At 31.8% G+C, this 26,526-nt stretch overlaps 1 protein-coding gene across 1 annotated transcript; it reads left to right on the top strand.

The window, feature by feature from the left end:
* The first annotated feature begins 3,852 nt into the window (after positions 1–3,852).
* LOC100268101 (uncharacterized) lies at positions 3,853–9,924 on the top strand. Its single transcript, XM_002271330.4, has 5 exons — positions 3,853–4,324; positions 6,612–6,662; positions 7,466–7,528; positions 7,651–7,719; positions 9,279–9,924. Exons 1-5 carry the CDS (start codon positions 4,031–4,033, stop codon positions 9,549–9,551), a joined length of 750 nt encoding a protein of 249 aa, XP_002271366.1. The 5' UTR covers positions 3,853–4,030; the 3' UTR covers positions 9,552–9,924.
* Positions 9,925–26,526: the final 16,602 nt, after the last annotated feature.

Here is a 26,526-nt window from a genome sequence, read left to right as displayed (position 1 = left end):
CTCCTCCAAACCTTAGCATAGGAGATTGGGACATATCTCAACAAAGAGAATTTAAAGATTAATGAAAGATGGAGTTTTTAAAACCTCTTGATTATACTAATTTTAGTACTTGTATAGATCGCCATTAAGGGAAAGTAGATCAACAAGAATTCTAAGGTTTCCAAGAGGAGATTTGAAATTCTTTAGATTATACATATAGATATAAGTGACCTTATATATATAAAGTAGAAGTAGAGAAATAAAATGAATGAAAAATCAAAATCATTTATCAAACATAGACAACGAATCTTATGGAAGGTTCACAAAAAATGGTCAAATGTGAAGTCTATTTGCTAAGTTTCTTCAAGAAGAAGGCATTATTGCATGATATACAATGTTAGGTACACCAAAACAAAATGGTGCAGATGAAAGAAGAAACCAAACCTTAATGGATATGGTAAAGAGTATGATAAGCAATTCAAGCCTCCCCTTAAACCTTTATAAGAAAGCCTTAAAGACTGTTATGTATATTTTGAATTGAGTTCCCTCTAAAGTAGTTCCTAAAACCAAGTTTAAATAATCTATAAACGTATGATTGTTCAATTGAAGTGAGGGTTTATAATCCTCAATTTAAAAAAAATAAAAAAAATAGAACAATTTGTGGTTATTTCATAGGCTATTCAATGAACTCCAATAGGTAAGGATCATGAAGAAAGGGAAGATTGTTGAATTATCTCACAAAGAAGGTAATATGATATCATACCAAAGTACAACCACTCATTGAAGAACATTTAGTACCTATAAGCACTTAAACTCTACCAAATGAAAACAAGACAATATAATTAAAAAGATCTTTATGAATAAGGAAATCAACAATTTCTAGTTGTTATATTGTATACTTTCAAGAGACTAACTTAATATTGGACTTGATAATAATTCAAGCTCCTTTTCATAAGTCATGAATGTAAAAAAACTCTATGTTTTGGTATGATGCCATGAAGGAAAAGATGAAATATACAACTAAAAATCAAGTTTGGGATTTCTTTGAAGTGTCAATTAGGCATATAGCCATTGACGGTAATGGTTTTACAAGACCAAGAGAAGTGCCTCTCACAAAATAGAATGATCTAAAACCATGTTTATAGATGAGGGTTTCACTATAAAAATAATAATAAAAAAAAAGAAGAAAAACAATGATTATCATGAAACATTTTCACTAAAGGAAAGAATAATACTTTAAAAAGGTAAATGAGTGATTTTCCATATTTTTGTTAACTCATTTAGAGACTCAAAGAGAAAAAGCTCAAAAGGATTTGGATTTGGAAGATTAAAATGTGTTTGAAATGTTGAGAAACAACATAATTAGAAGTTCAAAAAAATTATGAAAGAAAATCTTCAAAAAGTGATCAATTCTCAAGAGAACAAAAAAAAAAAAAAAAAAAAAAAAAAAAACCTTTAAACCTTTCCTTATTTTTGTTAACTCATTTAGAAAATTGAGAAAAATATTTGAAAAAAAATTGCACTTGGAATATTAAAATGAGTTTGAAAGATGGAGAAATGAGATAATTAGAATAAACAAAAATTATTAAAAAAAATGAAAAGAAATGGATAATCTTATTTTAAATAAAAAACTTAAAAAAAAAAGGTAAACACATCATTTTTCCATTTTGTTTTTGTTTACTCATTATGGCATATTTTACACTTTTATCCCTCGCATTCAGAATTCAACTATTTGTCATCAAAATTTATTAAAGAGCAACACTTTAACTCAATTACAAACCTTTCTTAAAATTATAAAAATGATTACTCAATTTTACATCCTGATTCGAGCAATGGTTTGAACTTTGGTGGAACTAATTTTGAATTAATATCTTTGAAATGGAACGTCCTATAGGCTTTAGAAATACTATTATTTGTAAGTTTTTGCATGCAACTATGACATATGAGAACTTGAATTTGGGCAAAAAAATAAAAAATTCTTTACATTTCACATTTATTTTTTTAGTTAACAAATTGAGACATTTTTTACAAGTTTGAGGATAAAGTATTGTTTTTAAATAAGTTTGGAGAACAAAACGTGAAATTTGACCATAATGGGACAAAGCGTAAAACATGCCAAAGTTTGAGATGCAAAGTGTATTGAATAATTATAATTATGGAAATAATTATAATTATGGAAATAATTATAAATAATTAAAAAAACTTTTAAATATTTTGTACTTCTGTTCCTACATTAATAAATCAAATAATAATAAAGACAAATTTTAAATGCACCAATATTTCTAATTTTATTAATTAATAAAATTTTATGATTTAATCCCCATTTTGCTATATATTTTGTTATTCTATTATCATAAAAATTGCTACCTTGTTATGCTAATATGTGTTTTTTTTTTTTTTTTTATGTTTATCATTTAGAAATGAATGTGCGTAAATTGATTTTAAATATTTTCATTTTTTTTATATAATTAATAATTTTGAAATTAATATATGATATATTTATTGATTGGAATCATAATATCTTAAAAATAGATAATTAAGGATTTGTTAGGTAATTGTTTTCCAAAACGATTCTAAAAGATAGTTTTTGAAAGTCATTTTCTGAATTTTGTAGAACAAAAGTCATGTTCGGAAACCTTTAATATTTTTAAATATGTTTCAAAAATAATTTTTATATCTAGTATTTTATTTTTAATCATTCTACATGATGTATAATTATTATTTAAAACAACCCTTCAAAAATAATAAAAAATAATTTAAATATGTTTTTTTGTAAACATTATGTTTTTTATTCTTTAGAATAAAAGACATAAAATAGTTTTTAACTGTTTTCTATATTTTTTGTTTTGAAAAAAAAAAAAATTGTTCTAAAAATCAATTCTCAAACATGTCCTAAGGTGTCATTTTATACATTTTTTTCTGTTTTTTTCAAAGGATAATAACTATTAGATAAAATCCAATAATTTTATAATTCATTAAGGCTTACCCTTCTAAAATGGGTTTTCAAAAATTAAAATATTAAATAATTAGACATAATTTTTAAGGACATAAAATAAATTTATACCTTTTATAAAGTTACAGTATTTTACATGGAAGTTATTATTTTTATAATTATTTATTTTTAAAAATATAAAATAAGGAGTATATGAAAATCAACATTAATGAACACTAAGGATATGTTTGTTCCATGAAAATGCAAAGGAAAAAACTAAAAAGAAAAATTATAAAAAATAAAATAAAAGACATAAATAAATTAAAAAATTAAAAAATTATTTTTACTGATGAAATAAATTGAAAATAAATAAGTTGTTTATTAATTTAAATTATATGTGATTTTTTTTGTATTTTTTTATTATAAAAAAAATCATTTTCTAGATATTTTTCTTTTTTAGTATTTTTATAACCAAACATTACGTAAAATTGGTATTTCATAACCTTGCTCGTGAAGTCTTGAAAATAGGTTTTAATAGGAAGAAAGACTTTATTTATCCTAAATTTTGAATTTTATTTGGAATAAGAAATCTAATAATCTCTTTTTGTACATATATTTATAGTTTTTTAAGAATAAAAACTAATTTTTTTAATTTTTGGACCTTGTGTCATTTAATAGTTTACTTCGATTTTTACCATCGCATCCAGGAATAGAAAGTTTAAATTTTAGGATGAAAATAAATATTATCTTCATATCAAATTTAAAAATTATTAAAAAAATATAATTTGGAACGGGAGTGACATTTGTCAAACAAAGTCACCACCCACAACAGGCACAGCATTTATCCTCCCGCGGCAGTAGCGCGTGAGGGACACGAGCCGCTGCCAATGAGAACATGAAAGAGCACAAAAAGGAGAGAGGGAGAAGGAAAGAGACCAGAGAAAAGTGGACAGTGGCACGTCAGCAGGTGTGTGGGCCCAAGCAAAAGAAAGAAAGAAAGAAAAGAAGAAAGAAAGAAGGGCTGTGAATTGGCATCTACAAAATCCTCTCATCACATATATAATCCCATTTTCCTCACCCCACACACATAACACACCGTTTCTCTGCTCTTCCGCCACCATGAGCAACAGCGATTGGGTTGAAGCCGCTCTTATGAACCAGTCCGTGGTGGCTGAGCTGCTGATTCGGCTCAAGTACTCCGACCCCGCCCCGATGCGGAGCTCTCATGGAGTTGCCGTCGACTGGAGCGTCCGACAGCGTCGCTCCAAGCAGATACTCAAGGAAAAAGGCGAGCCCGCCAGAGACAGCCCCAGTACGCCGCTTTCTTGGAGAAGCGCCACCTCCGCTAGCGGTGGCGCTACGGACGTCGAAGATTCCACCCGAGCCGATAAGGCATCCGACATGAGATCTAAGGTTTGTTAGGCGATTTCTTATGAGTTTCTTTGTCAGTGTTGCGGTGGGGTGCCGGCCGCCGGCGATAGGGTCGGAGTTGTGGTGGCGTGGCTGGTTATTTTGACCGTCACTCAGTTCGTTTTTGTGTGATTCGATGTTGCGTAATTATTTACGAAAATACCCTTTGAAAAAGTCTGGTATTTACCTCGCCTTGTTCAGGAGAGAGATATGAGACTTGCCTAAAACCTGTCAGATTTTTGTTTTTGGGCCCTTTTTGGTTATTCGTTCATTCTTTATTCTTCGGGCTGTTCTGGTAATTTTCTTTGATATCGGCCTATTCACCGGTCGCCGGATCGTCATGGATGCTTTGTTTCTTTTGGATCGTTCAATTTTCAGGAAATGACGTTCCCTTTTCATTTTTCTTAAAATTGAGAGTAGTTTTGTTTCTGAAATTAGAAAAGAAAAAAATGGAGACTTTCCATCAAAGCATAAAGTCAGAAGGGGATTAAATGAGTCATCACGTTTTTTCTCATCACTCTCCCGCTCACCAGCCGAAACCATAATGGTGTGACGATGTGGCAGTGTCTTCCCTCTGAAAAGACCAAAGCGCCCCGTGTCAAAGGGCATTTCCGTCAATTCATATTGACCAGTCATTCCTACGAAGACTCCGGAGTCTGTCTTAAACCGGTCTTGACACCTGTTGTGTTGGATGATGACATAGTCGAAATGACGGAAAAGTCCTCGTAGGGAGTCAAACCCACTTACTCCACACGGGGGGCAGTTTGGTCAAAGAGCCTTGGATACCTGTTTTATCGATGGCGTGTCACCGTGGCAAATAGGAGTGTGTTTGTTGTAGTGTTGGTAGTGGTTGTGCACTTTGATGTGGTGAGTAGGGGAAATGATTCCCTGTAGTCGCAGTCGTTTGGTGTATCCTGTGGACGCACCTTCCATTATTTATCTACTTCGAAAATCTCGAGACCCAACTGTTTATCGTTAGCTTTTTCATAATGAGACAAATATGAATATGCCGGGAGCGGAACGACAGATCCATCTCAACCCTCCATTCTGAATAAAATTCAAAAGTCAAGTCAGATCGTCATTGACACAGTCAAAAGCTTAAAAAGTTGCAGTCTTTTTTTTCTTTTTTTCCCTTTTATTCTATTGCTGAAAGAATTCATGGCCTTTGATTCCCAGTCATGATAGCTTTCTCATTCGGTGGGTCCAAATTATATACATCTATTGATAAATTATATTACATCTGTTTATCATATGATTTGAGGACTGTGATTATGTGTAGATGTGACATTTAGTTTTGAAAATGAAAACCATGAAGAATTTTTCTGTCCACAAATGGGAAAAAAGGACAGTTTACTATGGGAGGAGATCATGGGGTAGTTTTCATAATGCCTTAACAATGGGGTTGTTTGGCCAAGGTGCAATGTGTCTCATATAGGTGGCATTTTGGACTTATGCGGTGATTTCAATCCAACATTTGCCCTTGGATTGGCCCTGGGATCTAGTTGTTTTATTCTCCTGCTGATCCAAAATTTTAATGACAAAACTTTCTTGGAAATTTCTCTTTTTGTAATCTTCCTCCTGGTTGATTGCTTCCCACTTCTGATCAGAGGTGGCCAATGTGTCCCTTATCCTATTGTTGTTTCTTATGTGAAAATGACTTGTATGCCGTCCATGCTGCCCCTTGCTGCGGCACGTGAAGTTTTTGCATGTGACTCAAATGGGATGGCTCTTGTCCAGTCATTGTTCATATCGCTAATCCTTGCTTCTACATTGTGCATTTGGAGCTGATTTCTCTGCCGATGATTAGCCATTTTAGACCTTAATTTGGGTCTAGGAGAACCATGAGCACCGTTAAGCTGGTCTGAACAGCATGTAAATGAAAGGTCCCGAGTTTTGATTTGTTTTGGCATGAATGAAGTGTCAACATGTGGTCAAGGGAATTCAGTCACCTGGTGTGGGGTATTTTATTAATATTCGTTTATTTTTATTATTTGTGTACATTCAATTATTTTTGTTTTGAGTCTCGTCATTGTGAGGTTCTTATATCATATAAGGAATATAGGATCTTGAAACTCTAATAGAAGTGATTCAATTGAGGGAAGCGAGTCATGTGATGCATGATGTTTTGTTTAGATTCTTGGATGGTAGATGTTTCGTATGTGTAACTGTTTTCATTTGGTTTTAATTATTTGTGTTTGTTCAATTATTTTGGATGTATATAGTATAGTAAGTTACCTACAAAGATGGCTCATTAATTCATTTATGCTGTCCCCATAATGGCTATGTACAGAATATTGCTGTCGGTGAATCATCTAACATCAGGAAGCAACGAAAGAGAAAGGTATCTGATGCATCATTAACTAAGCCCATGGCATGATAGCTAGGTTCAGCATCATTCAAGTTTTAACTCTCCATGTTTCATCATTATCCAATCCCTTGAATGGTATTTGTTTTAGTAAAGTCAAAAAAGACGATGGAAAGAAAGTTTCTGAAGTTTTACTTTTAATCTTGAATTATGTTGCACACATCCATTTAATGAGCCTTTTAAGAAAAAAGTTTTGAAGTTTATCTTTCTTAAATAAAGGTTGTCGCATATGCATCTGTCACGTAATGTACAACTATTCCTGTACTTTTATATGGATCACCTACACTACTTGGTCATGCTGCCTAATCCATCTTGTGCTTTGTGGACTCTGCACAAATTATTTGATGCATTTGTTTTCTTTTGAGTTCTGACCTTATAAAACATTATGATATATGTTATGGGTATGTCCATCTGGTACGATATATCAAGTATTAAATATTTTCTGAATGGATTCATTGACCTTGTGCCTCGAAATTCTGTGATTTTCTTGATGAGTACCTTAGTCACCTTGCTTCAATAAGCTAGTGTCGTTCCCTAGTTGAAGAATTTTATCAGTAAAATTTTCATGGACTCATTTAGTTCTTTGTCTTCAAACAATAGTTGTTTCTGTATTTAAATTCTTACTTCTAACTTCTTGCCCTAATCACAAAGTATCATCCAACTTATTTACCAATAAGGAAAAAGGTGTTTAGGCATTTTTCTCAATTTTCAATTGTAATTTCCAGAACTGCATCATGTACTTAACTAGTGTGGTATGTAATGTTTTTGGCTGCTTGCAGACTTTTGCTGAACTTAAAGAGGAGGAGGAGTTGCTACTGAAGGAAAGGAATCATCTGCAGATGGTTTGTATTCTTCAGCGTCTTTAGACTCTTTACCGGGTGTCCTCCTTTATTATTAGTCTAAATATGTTGGGTTTCTTATACTGAATATTTATTTATTTATCTTTTAATTCATCCTTGAGCAGGAACTGCAAACTTTAGCTATGAATTTGAAAAAACACAGAGCGAAAAATGAACACTTGAAAAGAGTGAAGGTGAAATAGTTTCTTCCAGTTTCCTTCTCTACTTTTTCATTTTTGTTTCTATTAGTCAATTAGATTGATAATCTCTAACTCAGTATTATATGTGCAATTATTTTGATTAAAGAAAGTACATCCTCTTTATTGTAACCAGTTTGTTATTCTAAGTTCTTTGTATATTAATTAATTAATTAATTTATTTATTTATATGTATATTCATTGCATGGGCTCTTACAATGAATATAGGTGTCTGTTTCAGGTCCTTATCCATTTTTATGTCTGAAGGATTCTACTAGGATTAACTTTCCTTTTCTTGATTTTCCTGTCATTAATACGATGTACCATTACGTTCTTAAGCTAATTAGATTGCTGCTTATAAATGTATGCTGCAGTTGTGTTGATTTACCGCTATGTAATTTAACCTGTTACTTTATTATCATGCATTGCATTCTACCATAATCATTAAGTTTTTTTTCCTATCAATATGCTTTTAATTTAACCTGTAGTCTGCTATTTTAGTTTTTTTTTTTTTCCTTTTATCAAAGTGCCTTCTTGCTAGTTTTCCTTCGTTGATTCTAACTATAGACATAGATGGCATGCTAGATACAAATTCTTAGGTTTTCTCAATAAAAAATTAAAGGAGCAATCATAATGAGAAAAATTGCATGGCTCTGAATTCATAGTCGACAGTTTAGGTACATAACTGTATTTTCCTCTATGTTCAAGGCTGTTAACTTATCTTGTGGCCTGTATAATGACTGGTATAAGTGTAACAGCAGTCTGGATAGAGTTCTTGTCCATTATAAAGTAATGTAATGTATTTTGTTCCACTGCGTGGTGTATACTAGACTGAGTAATGCTGCTCTCACCAAAACGAGTATCCAAACAGTGTCTCCGATGAAATTTAATGCATACCCTTGATTTTGCCAACTACACCCCACCTCCATCTGTCAACAATTTGGACTTTGGCTTAGAGTGTCTGTTAAAGATAATTGAGAGAGTTGGCTTGGCAGATTGAAATATTCTGTGATTTTCTTCATTTGCTATCGGTTGCTCATGGTTGCTAGGTGCAGTAACATGTTGGCCTCTTTAACAGTTGCCTAAACATAGAACTTGCTTTTTATCTACGTAATAAAATAATTCTTCTCTTGCTCTTTGGTCATTCAATAATATTTTTGTCTGAATCTGTGTGATGCCTGATATAAACATAGAAATTTGTGTTCAAGAATTATTTAGTTTTATTTTGTAATAAAGTTAATAAATGAAGCATTGCATAACTTGAATCATAGTATGTAATTTCTTTCATAGCTACAAGTTCTTAAGAAGGTGTTTCAAAGACTGTTTTCTCTTTTCATCTAGTTGTTGTCTAAGAGTTGCTAAGGTATCAAATTGTTTTCGGTTTTGCTACAAATTCACAACACACACACACATGATAGTGAAGTAATAGTATTATCACTTTACACATTAACAATGTGGTATCCCTGCTATATAATCTATTTTACAAATTATAACGAATTTGGGCAGATGAGAATCTACATGTATACAATGTAATAGTGTTTTATTGCTCTTTACAGCTTGGTACACAATCACCTCCTGCAAAGAAGGCAGTTGCCCCATCTCTTGCATTCAAACCTGTGGCTGATCAACCTCATAAACAGAAAGCCGCTTGTGACCCGAGTCACCCAGCTCCAATGGTGCCCACAATAGTCACAGGCAGTGGTGAGTATGCTGTACCACACCAATATTTACCTAATGGTTCTTCAAAAGTTCAAGCTGTAGTGAAAAAGGAGCCTAGATTCCTGCTACCTGACCTAAACCAGCCTCTGGAGGAGGATTTCAGCTCTTAGTTTATATGGGAATGAGCCAAGAATGATAAATTTTATAGGGATGTTCCTTTGGTAAATGAAGTGGAACCAAGATCGGTGAAAAGGGTTAATGCTTAATAAAGGAGTAGCCCAATTATGATAAAGATTAGTTCTTGTAATTACAGAAGCATGTGGCTTTGCCAGATCTTGAGTAGACTGGAAGTTTTTAAATTTCTTTTACACACAGGAAGGTAGTGGGGCAGTGTAGAGATCCTAACCCAGTAGACCCAATCACATTCTTTTCTTTCACAGTTAGGGCCAACCCTCATTCCTTCTGTTTTCATTTGGAAAAAACTACATATAATGAGTAATTCTTTCTATTGATAATCTAATGCTTGGACACCTTCAATTCTGAATTTGACTTGGTTCTGCATGTCCTTTTTTATTTATTTTTATTTTTATTTCTATTTTTATTTATTGTCATACAACAGACATCTATAGGTTGTAGAGAACATGTTGACAGATGCCTTCACACTAATATCTTTTATATTTTCTGGAATTGGCTTGGCTTTTTCACTTAGAAACTGAATGAGCTCCCATGAAGTGGTGCTGGGGTCTGTATTATTAATTATGGAAACTTGATATTTGACTTATAACAGCTCAGACTTTGAGTTTTGTTTTGAAATTGTTTATTGTACTATTTGGGACAATACTTGCAAAGACTGTTTGGTCAAGGGAAAATTTGAGGGAAAGAATATAAAGAGAAATGTAATTTTTTTTCTTTTTCATGACAGGTTGTCCTTGGAAAAGTTGAAGAAGAAAAAGAAATTATTGAAAAATGCATTTTTCCCCTCAATGGAGGAAACCATTCATCCAAAATAAAAAATGGGTTTCCTTGAGGTTACCCAAGAAGATCATTCCTATTCCGTAAATCAAACTTTGGATAAAAATGTCATCAAATGCCTCCCTTATTTTTCTTATTTTTAGTCAAAAAAAAAAAAAAAAAAAAAAGAGATAAGTGAAATTAAGAAATGTAAAAGGAGATAAAGTTTGGACAAGAGTTTCAGTATCAAATATCTTTATTTTAGTTGAAGGACAGGTGAGTGATGAAATTACAAATGAGAAACAGATGAAACGGTTGGAGATTTAATGAAATTTTAAATTAACGGTGGTTAAGTGTATTTAATTCAAATCTTCAAATAGGGTAAAATTAACATTTAAATGGTATAGGTGAATACATTTAACAAATGAAAAGGTTACGAGACATGTTTGATGAAGAGTGTGTTTACAGTGTTTCTACTTGAAGCGTTTTTTTTTTTAAATGTTTAATAGTGATTCTTAGAAGCATTTATAGTATTTCCAACATTTGAAATTTTTTACCTTTTAAGTATTAAAAACGTCTTTTAAGTACTCTAAATGAGTTTTCAATACTATAAGTGATTTTTCATATTTTTAAAAATATTTCCTAAAATTTGTTAAACACATTTAAAAAAAAAACATTTTTTAGGCTAAAAAAAAACACTTCTTAAAAAAACGCTCAAAATGAACTTGAAATTTCAAACTAACAATGATTAAGTTTATTTAGCTCAAACTTCATAAGAAATAAGTGAAATTAACCTTTAAATAATATTCATCTAGTGAAACTCTAACACATAAAAGGTAATTTAAAGAGCAATATTTTTATATTTATTTTATTTTATTTCTATGAATATTAATAATCACTTATTAAATTCAAATGCCATAAAAAATTACTTCATAATAGTTTATTGTCAATAAAAATAAATATTTTAAATCCAAATTCCATTCTAATTATATAAATCTAAGATTTTTGTGTGAATAATTTTAAATTTCTCTATTTTTTTAAATATAACATTTAATTTTTTTATTACCTTTTAGAAAGTACCATTTCTATCAAGGACATTATGGAAAACTTACATATTTTATTAGATCTTTTAATAGCTAGTAAAACATAAAAAAATTCAGTTTCATTCTCATTCCCATTTATTATAGTTTTGTAAACACTTAAACAAAATTCCTAATTTTGATTCATTTCATTCTCACTTTGATTTTGTTTCCATCCATTCTCTTTCCTAAAAAGATAAGGAAAATGATATTAGTTCATATCAGCTTTCCTCTAATGTGATCAACTTAGTGCTCAAGTTTCCTTAGAAATAGCCCAATCCTTTTTACTATATTTAACAATGTTTTCATAACTGAATTGGTGATTGAACCAAAAAAGTTACCGATTCATGATTCACTAGTCGAACTGATAGTCGGACCACGGTCGAACTAGTGGTCGAACCGCGGTCAACCAATGACATTATAAATAATAATTTATATATTATATAAAATTTTGAATAATCATAAAAAATTAAAATTATATGTAATTAAGAATTTTAATAATATTTCATTTTTTTATATTTGACATATCAAATAAAATGTGAAGAGAAATATAAATATATTAATATTTTAAATTTTATTAAATAGAACATCTATAATATTCAAATATAAATATATATTTAAAATGAAAAAAGTTATAATATTTAATTTTATTTGCATGTCTTTTGTATTTTATTATTTTGAAATATTATGTTAATTAATTTATTTATTTTTATAATTAAATTATATAATTATTATAAAAATAAATATGAAAAGGTTTTATACAATAAAAATTTGAAAAAAAATATTAATTTTGTTATATATTTTGATTTGCAACTATAATATAATGAAGAAGTTTCATAGTTTAATAGTTAAGTTTCAATTTTTACACCTAAAGGTCCCGTGCTCAAGCTCTCCAGCTTGCAAATTTTTTTTCTTTTTTCTCACTAACTAATCCCACATCAGAAATGGATAAAAAATATGTAGGGATTGTGAGGTATAAAGGGCATGCAAGAATCATTAATTTTGAGTTTATATTAGGCCCTAAGTCTAATTTGTTTTTAAAATTAATTGAAACAAACTTGGACTTATGTTAAAAATATATTAAATGTATTTAAAATTAATTTAACCATAATATAAAAACAATGATATAAACAAATTTATCAAATATCAAATAATTATATATAAGTTCTAAAATATTGGTTTGGTTTGATTTTTATTGGTTAGAAGACAAGAAAATTAAACCGAACCGACAAAATCAATTTTTAAAATTCTCAAACCGAACCGACCTTTTTTATTTTTGAAAACCAAATCAATATGATCAGTTTAGATTAATTTATCGATTTTTTATTATTATTTTGCTTACACCCTTATTTTAAATTATGCAATCTTCTTTCAAGCAATTGCGATCATTCATCTTGAATGCTTCTCATCCAAAACCTATAAATATTTAAGTTTATATTATTTGGGATATTTTATAGTAATTCTAGGAAACACTTTTGTTTTCTTTAGTATTTGAAAATTTTTATCAAAAGAATTAGGGCCCGTTTGGCGGAGTTTTTTAAAATATGTTTTTAAAATAAAGAACAAAAAATAGTTTTTAAAAACAAGAGTGTTTGGCAAGATATTCTAAAAATAGTTTTTAAAAACAAAAAACAAAAAACTTGTTTGGTGAAAGAATTTGTATTGTTTTTAAAAAACAATGTCTTATTTTTATTTTTATTTTTTAATAAATTTAATCTATATTAATATAAAATCAAATTCAAGTTAAGTTTATTAAAAAAAGAAAAAATAAATTTACAATTATGTATGAGTTAGAGATAAATAATTATTTTTTAATTATGAAACATTATTTTTATTCTAGTGAAACAAAATTACTATAAAATCAAAAATAATTTTAATATTCATTTTTAATACAAATTAAATAAGCACTTCAATTAATTTTTTTCTATGGGTAAGATAAATAAATAATGAACTAAAAATAGATAGCAAAAAAATAAGCAAAAAAACATAAATATGCATATAAAGTAGTTCAAGTGAATTACAATAGTTGCAATTTTCCATACTCCTAAACATTAATAAAACTATTTAGCTGTCAATGTTTACAAACTATTAACATAAGCATTCCACATTTTTCAACACACTAAAACAATGCTCAATTATATTTCTAAGTGAGGAATGCCTATAATTGAATAATTCTTTGTAAGTCCTTGTTTGATGACTTCTACCACGATAATCTTGTAAATGATATCTTTCAAATCTGTATAGAGGAAGAAAACCCATGGTACATGGGTATCCAAAATCAACCATGTAGTATTCACCTATTAATATAGCATAACAAAAACAAAATGATAACCATAGAATTATATATCTAATTACTAAAGTAGTAATTTAAATGGTTTTATCATTTACCTTCTTTAGGCCATGAAAATTGTTTTCAAATCTTGTAATTGCATCAAGAAAAACTCTTGAATCATTTGCAGTGCCTTCCCAACCCGCATAAACAAATGTGAACATCATATCAAAATTGCATGCACACAAAACATTTTGAGTCACTACAGCCTTTCTTCCTCTATAGCTGACTTGTTTTTTAGTAGGAACAAATTCACTTATATGTGTACCATTAATTGCACTAATGCATTCCTATTAACAACAAAACATGATGAATTTTAGTTTTGATTTGCAACTTAAAACACTTAAAATATTTAAAATTTATAATATATATATATATATAAAGTCTTACCTGAAACCATGGATAATATTTTGAGTTGTTGACAATATGAGAAGGCAATGGAGAGCTAGTATGGCAAATCAAATCCTTTGCAAGCTTACATATTGCCCTCAAAGTTAAAGTGAAATGTCTATCCACGCTCTCGAGTGAATGTTGAAAACGATCCGCTATAACTCTATTCCCACATTGTGATCAATAATTATTAGAAACATAACAAGTGCTTTTTCAACCATGACTTCTTGGGAATCTTTTAAATACTCTTTTTCTTTCAAAGAGGCACAAAGAAGAAGAAATGTAGTTTTATCCATCCAAAATAATTCATAACATGTTATTTCATGGCATTCAATAGCTCTATCACAAAATCTTCACCTCTCAAAATGGATGTCCTTTGAGGCATTTTTTCCAAAAATGTTTCATCATATTCACATACATAGATTAACATTATAAAATCTTCAAAATCATCATTACTTGAAGAAGATGAGGAAGATAAACTAATAACACAATGTGATTTATGATCCATGTCTAGGGTTATCTTTTTATCCTGCATATAATATCACCACACATGTTATCATATATAATAGTTTTATTAAATGAATCAATAATAATATTGTAACCAAATATCAAGATAAAACCTAAAATAAGACAAAAGAAAAAAACCAATACAATAGGAAAGACAACGATTTAGTACACAATAGGAAATAAAAAGCATCAAGTAAACAACCAATAATTGAAAACAAAACCATGAACTAGGACTATATATATAAACATAAAAGCAAACATATCCCAAACATGTCATACAAAGTAAATCCATCTGACCAATTAAATCCAAGTATATCCAAACAACCAAATAAAGTCCAAGTATATCCTATCCAGTCAAACAAAAAAACCACAAATAACTACAGTCTTGCTAACCAAGCTTTCTTTCTATCCAAACATATTAACAAAAATCTCTCTCCAATATGGATCCTTAAACTTTTCCACTACTTTCATGTAAGTATCATCATCAATTTGCTCAATCCCTTCAAGGAGACACACACAATTAGTGAGGGAGAAATCTAAATTGATAGGAAAATTGTTTTCCTCTAAACTTTTAGCTTTTTTGTATATTTTTTGCCTTAGCAAAAAAAGCTTTTGTTTTTGCCTTAGCCGTCTTAGTCCATGCTTGAATCGCATCACTCATCCATTGTGATCTATTCTTTTTTTTTTTTAGTTTTGCGCTCAACACTTGTTGTTGTTCATTTTCCATGTTGACTTGTTAATCCATCAAAGATATTAATGGGATCACTATGGTTAGTGTTATTAGCATCAAGATCAATGTGAGTGCTTGAATGGAGAAATTATTTCTCTAATTCTATCTCATCATCTGTATCAAGTGGATCTTGAGTAGATGCATGGTGAAGCACTCTAGTAGCAATAGATTTATCAAATATAAGTGCCAATAGCTTGTAATGCTCACTTTTTTCTTTCTAAATTGTGATGATTTTGGATGTGCCTAACAAAATAAACAAAAATATATGAATATATAATATAATAAATCAAGGGACATTATATGTGTATTTTATACTCTAGAGTTTTAGCACATTTATCCTTAAATAGTTTTGCCACATCTTTTCTGTAGCTTGCACGGTGTTCGTTTCAGCATTCCAACCAAATCCCATTTGTTTTAAAAGCTCACTAAATTCTCGATGCTTCGTGTGTAACCTATTTAATTTTTGCTTAACTTGTTTTAATGAGTAGTTCTAATTTCCTTTTCTTTTCAAATCTTCATGAATTCTCTAGTCCATATTTTTTGTCTAAATACTCCATTTCTCATATCCCCCTTGTTCACTTCTTCTACCATGATATCTAAGAAAAAATTTTCTATGGTAGAACTCCATAAATTTGAGTCATTTGCATAATTGAATTCAATAACTGTTGCTGGTATGGATTGATCCATTGGATGCTGTCAAAAAAAAAAAAAAAAATCATTGATGCATATAAGGTATTGCATTATATTTAAGTATAATTTATAGAAATGAATTTTATTACCACAACTCTATAAAATGAATAATGTTACATGATGAAAATATATGAAAGACAAAGCAAACTTTCCAATTTTTGCCACTAAATTATCAAGAATGAACACTATTTTGTTTGTGACTAGTTATAGAAAATTGGGACAAACTTGTAAACTTCTCTGCCAACTGCTACTACACTATTATTCACTAGTGTGTATTATTGTTTTTCACACACATGCAAGTTAGGATGAAACCACACAATAAAAGAATCTAACATATGATTTTCAATTTGGCCTAATGTTGGCCTCATAGTTGGTGATAATTTTACTAGTCACTATTGATTTGACTATGATTGAATGGACCTGATTCATTTATTGCCTTGGCAATATGAGACCTTAGTGAAAGAACAAATGTTGCATGAGATATTTGCATGCAGTTGCCATCTATGCCAAATAGGAAGACTTAAGTATGCATGCCAGTTTTTGGTGTTTGTTTAGGTGCAAGACTGGTCTAATTCCCATATTTTAGGACCTAAGGACACTAGTGTGTCAACAAACTCTAGGCTAACACTAAGTCAACATGTAAAACAATTGTTCACATGGGTACTTCATTAACTCTACACATATCAACTAGATTTGGCTAAACATATAGTTCAATTGGAAAATGTTCTTATCATCTTTTGGACACTTGTGTTAGGTGCATATCTGGTAGTTGCTGTCTAGATGCATATCCCATACCCATACTCACGATATCTCCTGTATGAAATGAGAATTTATCTATGTAACATAAGTTGTTCTCTTCAACATTTCATGGAAAATAAATCACTACATAGTTACTTATTTAAGCTTGGTTTGGGTATGATATTGGAGTCATCACCCATTGTCAGGTTGACAATCAACTAACCTTCTAGTCCCTAACATCAAAAATTCATTTGATTTAATGGAAACATGAGAAGCTAAGAACCTAATAGTTATTCTAATATAAGGAAATTAATGAAATGGTTAAAGAAGAGTATATTACGTGACTGGTTGTTGAGCTTTCATTGTTTGAATGTGTAGGTGGAATACAAAGCAATCTTTCCAACTTCTAAAGTCTAGATTCAATCTCTCTGTGGACTCGTATCTTCACGTGCATCCCCACTCATCAGCGAGACTCACTTTTTAAGGGTGAAAAATTGTGTTTTATAAAAAACTGGAGTCACTAGTTATTTTTATTATTTTTTTAAGGAAAAATAAAATAAGAAAATAAAACCCTAAAAAAAATTACTCCTTAAACTTTTGGAAAAACATGTCTTTGAAAAACCCAAGTCTAGGTCTAGGGAACAAGTTACCTATTGGGAAGGTACCTTAAAAAGTAGCACCCCTCTAAGCCTTAAAAAGATCTCTACTGATTAGGTTGAAAGAAATGTGACAATTAATTGATTGATTGAGGGTACCAAGGTAGCAAAGGTGATCAAGCTTAAGAGTAAACAACATGCTATTCATAACCAAACAATTATACCACAAGAAACACTCATGTAGGAAGAGGGAATTGACATACTTGAGCTACATCCCAAAGCGCTTTCATGAAAATATCAAAGTTAGTTTAACAAATATAGCATACAACATGCATTTCATCTTATTCAAATAATCAAGTAACAAACAAAACTTATAAAACAACAATATATATCTAAATTTGCACATTGAAAGTTTGCATGTTTACATAATTATAAGGATAAAAGGTGTGAGAGACGTACCTAGATATCATGCATAATAAATAACTATGATGCAAAACACTAATATATATAACATTTGTGTAGCTAAAAAAAAGGTAAAATTCCAAAGGAATTTCATCTATCACCTAGGACATACATACAAGTTCATTGTTAAATTTAAATTAATACTCTAGGTAGCCATAAGTATCAAAGTTAGTAACTAAGACAAAAACATGCAGTAAATGGGCAGAACAGTTGCATTCACTTGAAAAACCCTAAACAAATATTTAGAAATATCATTTCAACATGGGAGGAATCATACAAAATCCTCATTATGTCTATATTCCAATACCAAAGCCAAGATCAAGCAAAAATATATCAATTTAACTCCAAATTAAATGATCATCCAATTGACCGAACAATTTAATAAAGCTCCATTTAATCCTAGTTTACAAAAACTTCTAAGAAGGTCTAGAACGGGACATAATTCAATAGCATGCATAAATTGATTTTTTAAACTAACATAAAGGTGCCAAAAAATCATGCAAAAAATCAAGAAACATTTTTAGAATGCCTATTTTAAAAATAAAAAATAAAAAATAAATACAAGGTCATAAAGCATACGAATCAATTTTAGAAAAACAATTAAACATCCACTCTGTTTAAGATTAGGGCAGTGTAGTGAGTGTAGAAATGAAAAATTATATCTTTCGATTAGGAAAACTATTTTCAATATTTTACATGTCTAAATTCAATTTGAAGAAGTCTAGAATCAAGTAAAAATATCAAGCAAAATTTAAAAGGTCATCTAATAATTTGTTTTTAAAAAAATATTTCGAATGTCCATAACCGGGTCATAGTTTTAAAGGCGCAAGGCACACCTAAGGTACAAAAGTATCATATAGGTTAGGCACAAGGTGCAACACAAAGCACACCCTTGAGTGAAGTGAAACCTGACCTAGTATGCATATCAATTTTATAAAATACAATCCAAAATCCAATCCAATCAATAAAGAATATAAGATTTCAAACATTTAAAAGAAGCATTCAACAAAAAAAAGTAATAAAATTATATAAATTTCAATATACAATTAGAAATTTTAAGAATAAAAGTGTTTAAAAATGAAAAGTACAGTAGACAAGGCATGTCTCTTCAACAAGGCGCATGTCTTGGCAAGCAAGACACTATATTTTATTTTAGAATTGTTTTTTAATTCAAACAAAGTTCTAAATTTATATTCAAGATGTCTAAAATATCATACAATCACTGAAAAAATTTTGGAGTGTCATAAGTGAGTCAAATCAACTTTTCTTTTTGGAGATGCAGTAAAATAAGCAAGCTGTCAATAATAGGTTTTTTTTTTAATGTGATTTTTATATAGGGGTTCCACCAATTCCCCAATTGATATACACAAATCTAGCCTAGAATTATTTCATTTATTTGGGACCACAAAGTAAAATCTTTGACAACCAAGCAAGTTAAAGTGGTGAGATATGGACCAATCATCATTATTTTCTAATGGCTTCTCAAAATCAAATTTGACAAAGGACGACCAAAGCAATAAACTAAAACCTATTATATCTTACAAGTAAAGGAGACATCGATCAAGAACTAGCCACTCGAACTTTAAAAGCATTTAAATTCAAGATAAAATCAATTAAGAGCTAATATTATTTGAGTTCTAAAACAAAATTAACAACACAAGATCAACTAATATTGACGATTTTAAATCATAAATCTAACAAGATGCAATCGACTAACTGATCAATTAAATAAAATAAAAAAGAAAAACATAAACCAAATAAAATCAGTCAAAAACTAAAATTAATTGTTTTAAACACGAAATGATAACATGGGGGTAGATTAAACCAATTGACTAAAATTTTAGAGCATGATTGGAGTATGAATTAACTAAAAACTTAAATTAACAATCCTAAAACATGAACCAAATAATATGAGACCAATTGAACTAAATAATCTACCTAAAGAAAGAAGAAACTTGGAACAATGGATAATCAATAAAAATTAGTCAAAATCCTCAATAAAAATCAAAACTTGGAACCAAAGTCAATCAATCAAGATTTCTCAAATTTGTAATATCATCACACAATTAACAGAATATCAAAACTTGGAATCATGGATAATCAATAAAGATTTGTCAAAATCCTCAATAAAAATCAAAACTTGGAACCGAAGTCAGTCAATCAATCAAGAATTCTCAAATTTGTAATATCATCATGCAATTAAAAGAATATCAAAAATTGGAATCATGGATAATCAATAAAAATTAGTCAAAATCCTCAATAAATTTCAAAACTTGGAACCAAAGGCAACCAATCAAGAATTCTCAAATTTGTAATATCATCATGCAATTAACAGAATATCAAAACTTGGAATCATGGATAAGAAATAAATCCAAAATTAAAATATGCACGCAATCATCAACTTGGAACAAATAAAAAAATTTCATAAACTAATCCTTCAATCTACCTACCGAGAGTTATTCTTCTATGCGGCTGCATGTGTGTTCTCTCATGCGACTGTGGAGACTTGTTTGTGGGTGAACTCTTTCAAGGATGCAGTCGCTTTGCTTTTGGTAGTGTACCCTTTCGATGTTGAGATGCAGCCGTGTGGAGAAATGGTGAGGCTGGTCCTCCTGTTTCAATTGTACGGTTGGTCCTCATGTTTCAATGGTGCGGCTTCCTAGAGAGAAACTCGTAATCCGCCCTTGTGAATGTGCGTGATTCACTTTTGGATGGGATGCGACTGCTGCTGAATTCCAATCATATATGGTCCACGAAGGGTGCTTCAATGGGATGGATATATTGCTGAGTGGGACATCAGTGGAGAGATAGTTCTTATCAGCATGCGTGCTCATTTCCTTGGAGATGCAATCATGAAAATCAAAAGTGCGTGTATGCTGCTCTATATCATTCAAAAACGATTGCTCGTTGTGCCCTCTCTCAAATACGTGCCCAAAGTCTCTTTTCAAAAACCTCCTTAAGTATGATGGTGGAGGCCTCTTGTGTTGGCCGCTGTGGAGATCCAACTTTGGATGATAGCTCGTATGTGGAAGATATCATGAAAGTCAATTTAATAAAAAATTGAATGGCAGATGTTTTCTGTAGGGACCCCTCCCCCTAATGACACGTGGCACGTATTTCTATCCGGATTAGCTCCATCCGGATTTCCCCAAGAGGACACGTGGCGTGCTTCCCCTATCCGGACTCCCTCAGGGAGAAGCACACGACACTCGCAAACATCACATCCGGACAACCGCCATATCACATCCGGACGACCAACATATCCTATCTGGATATGTTTGTCTGGATCGTTGACTAAAAGTAAGCAAGTCTTACTACATCATTCCGACAGCCTGCCACAGCCCACTATCCGTCGCCTGCAGAGCGAAAGGACAGGGTTGGTGGCAGGTCACCTCCCACGATCCGCCGCCTACCGAGCGAAAGGACAGGAATGATGGCATGTCACCTCCTAAGATCTCTGACAGCCGCCCACAGGGTGACGATGACCCTGTCACCACCTTGGAGTCATCATGACAAACCAAAAAGTCCTCCCCTCATTAAAGAGGGAGGACGAGCTTCTGACACTATATAAAGGAACCTTCAAACAAGGAAGAAGATAAGTTTGCTATACCTAGTAAAAGGTCAACTGCCTGATCTGCTTAATCTCTCTATATACATGGCTGACAAAACCATCGGAAGGTGTGTCCGGACACCTCGTCCGGACGCCTTTTGTAGGGACGACTGAACCAGAAATCTATCTTGGTTGAGAGCGTGCGTCCATTTGGCAGCTGCGTGGATCATAAGGACGCGAGGCCTCAACATTTTCCACCTCCAAAGTAGACTGCTCCCCCTCCAAAATCTGTGCGCTAGAATGATTTCTTCATTGCTTGGAGAATAGTGCGGCTAGTTGATGGTTTCCCCAAAGACATGAATTCCTCTAAAAAAAATCCCTATAAAATCTTCCCTTTCTCCTTGATCAACAATCTGATATTTCCCCCTTTAAAACTTATCCTCTCTATTTTAAAAATAAAATAAAATAAAAATTCTAATTTTCCCATAAATAAAAATAAAAATAAAAAACTAAATCACATTTTTTAAATATAAAAAAAAAAATATATGATTCTTCAATTTCAAACTTATTTTCGAACTTATCCTCTCCTTTTAGATAAACAATTTAATTTTCAAAATTTAAAACTTATCCTCTCTATTTAAAAAAAAAAAAAAACTTTGATTTAAACCCTTTCTTTTCCATTGGCAAGTTTCCTTGTAAAAGCATCAAATTTGTTAAATTAAATAATTGAATTAATAAATAAATAAATTAGAAAACTATAAAACAATAATAAATTAATTAATTAATTAAAAAAATAAGATAACAAATAAAATAAACAAGTGATTGATAATAATAAAAACAAAAATAAATAAATAAATTGATAAAAATGAGACATGCAACCATGCAAGTCATACAAAGAATGCCTAAAAGGTGAACAAAGAGTGTCTAGATGAACCTAGGTGGACCTTGGTGAATCTAGGTTGGCCCAAATGAGTCTAAGTGAGTTAGGTGAGCTTAGGTAGGCCTAAAATAGGGCTAGGTGGGCCTAAGGTGGGCCTAGATGACCTAAGTGAACCTAAATAGGCCTAAGGTGTCTAAATGCGCCTAAGTAACCTAAACAGGCCTAAGTGAACCTAGATGGGTCTAAGTGGGTGTCTAAGTGAACCTAGGTGATCTAAGATGTGCCTATGTGGGTCAAGTGTACCTAGGTGGGACTAAGTGAATCTAAGTGGGTCTAGGTAAGCCTAAATGTGCCTAGTGGTACCTAATGGGCCAGGTGTACCTATATAGGACAAGGTGTGCCTAAATGGGCTTAAGTCTGCCTAGACGGGTTAAGGTGTGCCTAAATATGCCCTAGGTGAAGCATAATGTGCCTAAGTGAATCTAGGTGTAGTGTAATGTCCCTAGGTGACGTAGGGTTAGCCTAAGTGACTTAAGACGTGACTCATTGGTGTTAAGTGACCTATGGTGATAAAAAAGGTACCTAAGTAACCTAAGGAGAATATGTGTAATCTAAAAGGTGCCTAGGTGACCTTAGGTGAGTGTGTGCAAGCTAAAAGGTGCCTAGGTGTGCCTAAGATGTGTCTAAGTGAACATAAGTGATTTAAGATGCATCTAAGTGACCTAAAAAAGTGTGTCTAAACATGCCTAAGTATGTTATCCTAAAGGTGTACCAAAATGAGTTATCCTAAAAAAATAAAAGGAAAATCCTAAGTCTAATTTGAGGCTGCCAAGGGTCACAATGGGGCCAGATAAATCCCTCAACCAAAGTGTCCAAGATGACTCAAAAAGGTAGGTTGTACGATTAATAATGGGTTGCCAAGGAACTACTATACAATACTGAAAAAACACCTAAGGTATGTGCTAAGAGGACAAAATGGAGGGTTTACACTCTCCTTTTGACATATAGTGCCTCTTAGTTTGCCACTTTACTCCACTGTTTGCACCCATAATTTCCAATTGATGTTCACAATTCACTACAATTAAGTATATTATATAATGAATGAAAAATAAGGAAAACTCATTTGCTCCCAAAAGAGAACTCAAATCAATCCCAACTTGTCAACAAGAGCGAATGGAGAGAGGCTCAATTCTTCCAACATACTTCTAACAAAGAACGGATCACCCAACTTTTGAACTAACAGCTCTATGTCACAGACTGTTTATTTGGTGTCCATTACTGTAGCAAAGGTGCTGATCAAGAGTAGTATGTTGACTGGTTTGAGTTAAATGTAATGCGAATTGCTCTAAGGAAATAACATGTATGGGATGTTAGAATGCTTCTTTAGAGTTCAGGTAGGCCAACCTGGTTAAGTTTGGGAAGCTTCTCGCTAGTCAAGGACTTGACAATGAAGAGAAGCTTAGCCATCTCCTATACAAACTAGCCGGGAGATGGAGTATTTCCCCTGATAAGTCCATGGCAAGACGAAACCAATCGGCATAGTAGCATTGAAATGCATGGCGTGTAGGTTGAGCCCCTTTGATTATTGTCTATAGGGTCACCGCACGAGCTATGCCATTGTGTTGGAACTCTAAGCCCGTGATAAGTGGTATCAGAGCAAGACAGGAGGTCGAGCATGGTGGTGTTCCTTTCCGATGATCTATGGCCAATGAGTTATCTCTCCTGATGGCAATACAAGTAGCCTATGAAGCCTAACGTTGCGAAAATGTGAGGCTGGGCACTGTGGCATGAATCAAAGTTGTACTTATGAGGACCCATGAGGGAGTATGGGTGTCTTCGGATCGCAAGGTGTCATTGGTTGTCTAGTAATGCGCACAGGTGTCACCTATTAGGGTTATTACTCGGTTAACACGACGAGTGGATGTCCCCTTTGGCCCAGTGGGTTTCAACAATAGACTTTTGGTTATTAATGGCTCATGGGGAGCAGCAACATTCGAGGGCATTATTTGGTGAAGACATGAAACCTTGCATGAGGGCGTGCAAGAGATTGGGTGGGGGAGAGTGTCATAGACTATTTGTTTGGTGTCCGTAATAGTAGCGAATGTGCTGATCAAGACTTGTATGTTGACTGGTTTGAGTTTAATGTAATGGAAATTGCTCTAAGGAAATGACATGTATTAATGTTGGAATGTTTCTTCAAAGTTCAAGTAGGTTTACTCGATTAAGTTTAAGGAGCTTCTCGCTAGTCAAGGATTTGACAATGAAAAGGAGCTTGGTCATCTCCTACACAAACTGGTTGGGAGCTGGAGTCGTTTCCCTTATGAGTCCATAGTAAGATGAAACCAATCAGCATAGTAGCATTGAAATGCATGGCATGCTGGTTGAGCCCCTTTGATTCTTGCCCATGGGGTCGTGCCACCATGTTGGAACTCAAAGCCCATGACATCTATCTCTTAAAGAAATTAAATCATTTGTTTGCTTTAATCCTTTCATGCCTTAATGTTATAGCCTCATTACTTCTAAAAGCGTTCCAAATCAACAGTAGCTTTGGATTAAAGTAGAACAATTTTATGCAACAACTCAAGGGTTAGTTATTTAATCACCACCTGTTTCTTTACATTCTATCAATGGTTAAATAACAGTTGTAGTTGTTGTATATCTAGTGGCTTGACCATATGGATGATGATTATGGAATACTGAAAGGCAAAGTTCACATTCAAGTGTGGAATAAATTGTCTATGTTTCAAAAGGAAAAAAAAATTTAACAAATCGGCATGAACAAATCACTATTAGTCTGATTGGCATCAATAGTAGGTCCATTCAAAGTTAAGCCATATGATTAGTTCACTACCATAATTTACTTTATCACCTACCATTAGCATCTCACACTCATAAGCCATCACAAGAAATACAGAAAAATTGAAACACAATATTAGGAAGACATGTCTTGCATACTAATACAGCAAATACAAGATTACCCACATCACCTTGAATGAGATATAACTTTCTTAGAGGCCCAAACAGACGACACCTCATTCAAAGAAAAATCAAGCTATCACAATTTGTCTATGAAGTTCATCAAGAGGGTTTTTTTTCATAGGCTATGTTTGCATTGATGAAAGACAGAACAGGAAATCAAGAAAACCCCAACTCAAGACTGATCACCATGTACATTAGTTTTGTTCTCTTCTTGACTTTCTTCTCTTTCAAGTTTTGGAATACTCAACAGTTTAAAATTATATCATACCAAACAATCATATTTAATCATATCAGATTGAGCTATCACATTGTTTGCCTTCTATATTCCAGAACCAAAATCAGCAAGCCTTTATGAATTGCTAACTTCTGGATTAACAAAATGATTCCATTAATGTCCAAGTTTATGTTACCCTATGGTATAATATAACACTATGAATTGATATAAGTTTCTTGGTAGGCCTGTTCTTGCCAATAGTTGTAGCATTTATTGGTGCCTCTTTAGCTTTTATAGATTTTTTGTCATTTCAAGAAATCCTTAGCTAGAAACCCCACCTCTTTGTAAACCATAAATTTCAGTGGACCTGAGTGTTGTATTATCTTCCTAAGATTCTTAAAGGTGTCCGAATCTCATGGAGAGGTGATTGGATTTTGATAAACAAAGATTAACCCATTAATCAACATATCCTACTTGCTAAATCAAGCATTGAAATAGACATAATTGCACACAAAATTGTCAACAATTTGAACCAGATTACCTCAAATTTATAAATATAAAAAAATAGTATACACTTTTTTTTAAAAAAAAAAAAACATCTAAAACCCATATCACATCTTTCCTAAATATCAAAGAAGTTTTAATTGAAAGCCTCAAAAGTCATATTCCTCTAACATTACAAACAAAAACACACAAAATGCACTGATCAAATGTGAAAAAAAAAAATGGAAGGAAAACCTAGAAAATCAAAGCTAGAAGAAGGTGGTGTTTGTTTTTTGGTTGAATAGAAAAAACTAAAATATTTGGATTTTTCTATTCAACTAAAAGTACCTTGTTGATATTAACCAATATGACTAAAGTGAACTTGTTATCAATAAGTTTAGTTTAATTATATTGGTTGATATCAATGAGTTACTTTTAGCTTAATAGAAAAAGGCAAAATACCGAAATCTCCGTGAAGAAGCCAAAAAAAATGAAACAAAAACAATGAAAGAACAGAGGAAAAACATGATTAAAAAAACCCTAACCTAAGAGACGAAGTCTGTCTTC

The sequence above is a fragment of the Vitis vinifera genome, chromosome 9 (genome assembly GCF_030704535.1).
Source record: "Vitis vinifera cultivar Pinot Noir 40024 chromosome 9, ASM3070453v1".
In the NCBI taxonomy this organism is placed as follows: Eukaryota; Viridiplantae; Streptophyta; class Magnoliopsida; order Vitales; family Vitaceae; genus Vitis; species Vitis vinifera.
Note: the sequence above shows the minus strand (reverse complement) of the source record. Positions and strands in the feature narration are given on the sequence as shown.

Excerpts from the sequence above, each read along its gene's own strand:
- LOC100268101 (XM_002271330.4), top strand. The coding sequence starts at position 4,031 with ATGAGCAACAGCGATTGGGTTGAAGCCGCTCTTATGAACCAGTCCGTG. Across the intron at positions 4,325-6,611 it reads CATCCGACATGAGATCTAAG|AATATTGCTGTCGGTGAATC; the intron begins GTTTGTTAGGCG and ends GGCTATGTACAG. Across the intron at positions 7,529-7,650 it reads AAAGGAATCATCTGCAGATG|GAACTGCAAACTTTAGCTAT; the intron begins GTTTGTATTCTT and ends ATCCTTGAGCAG.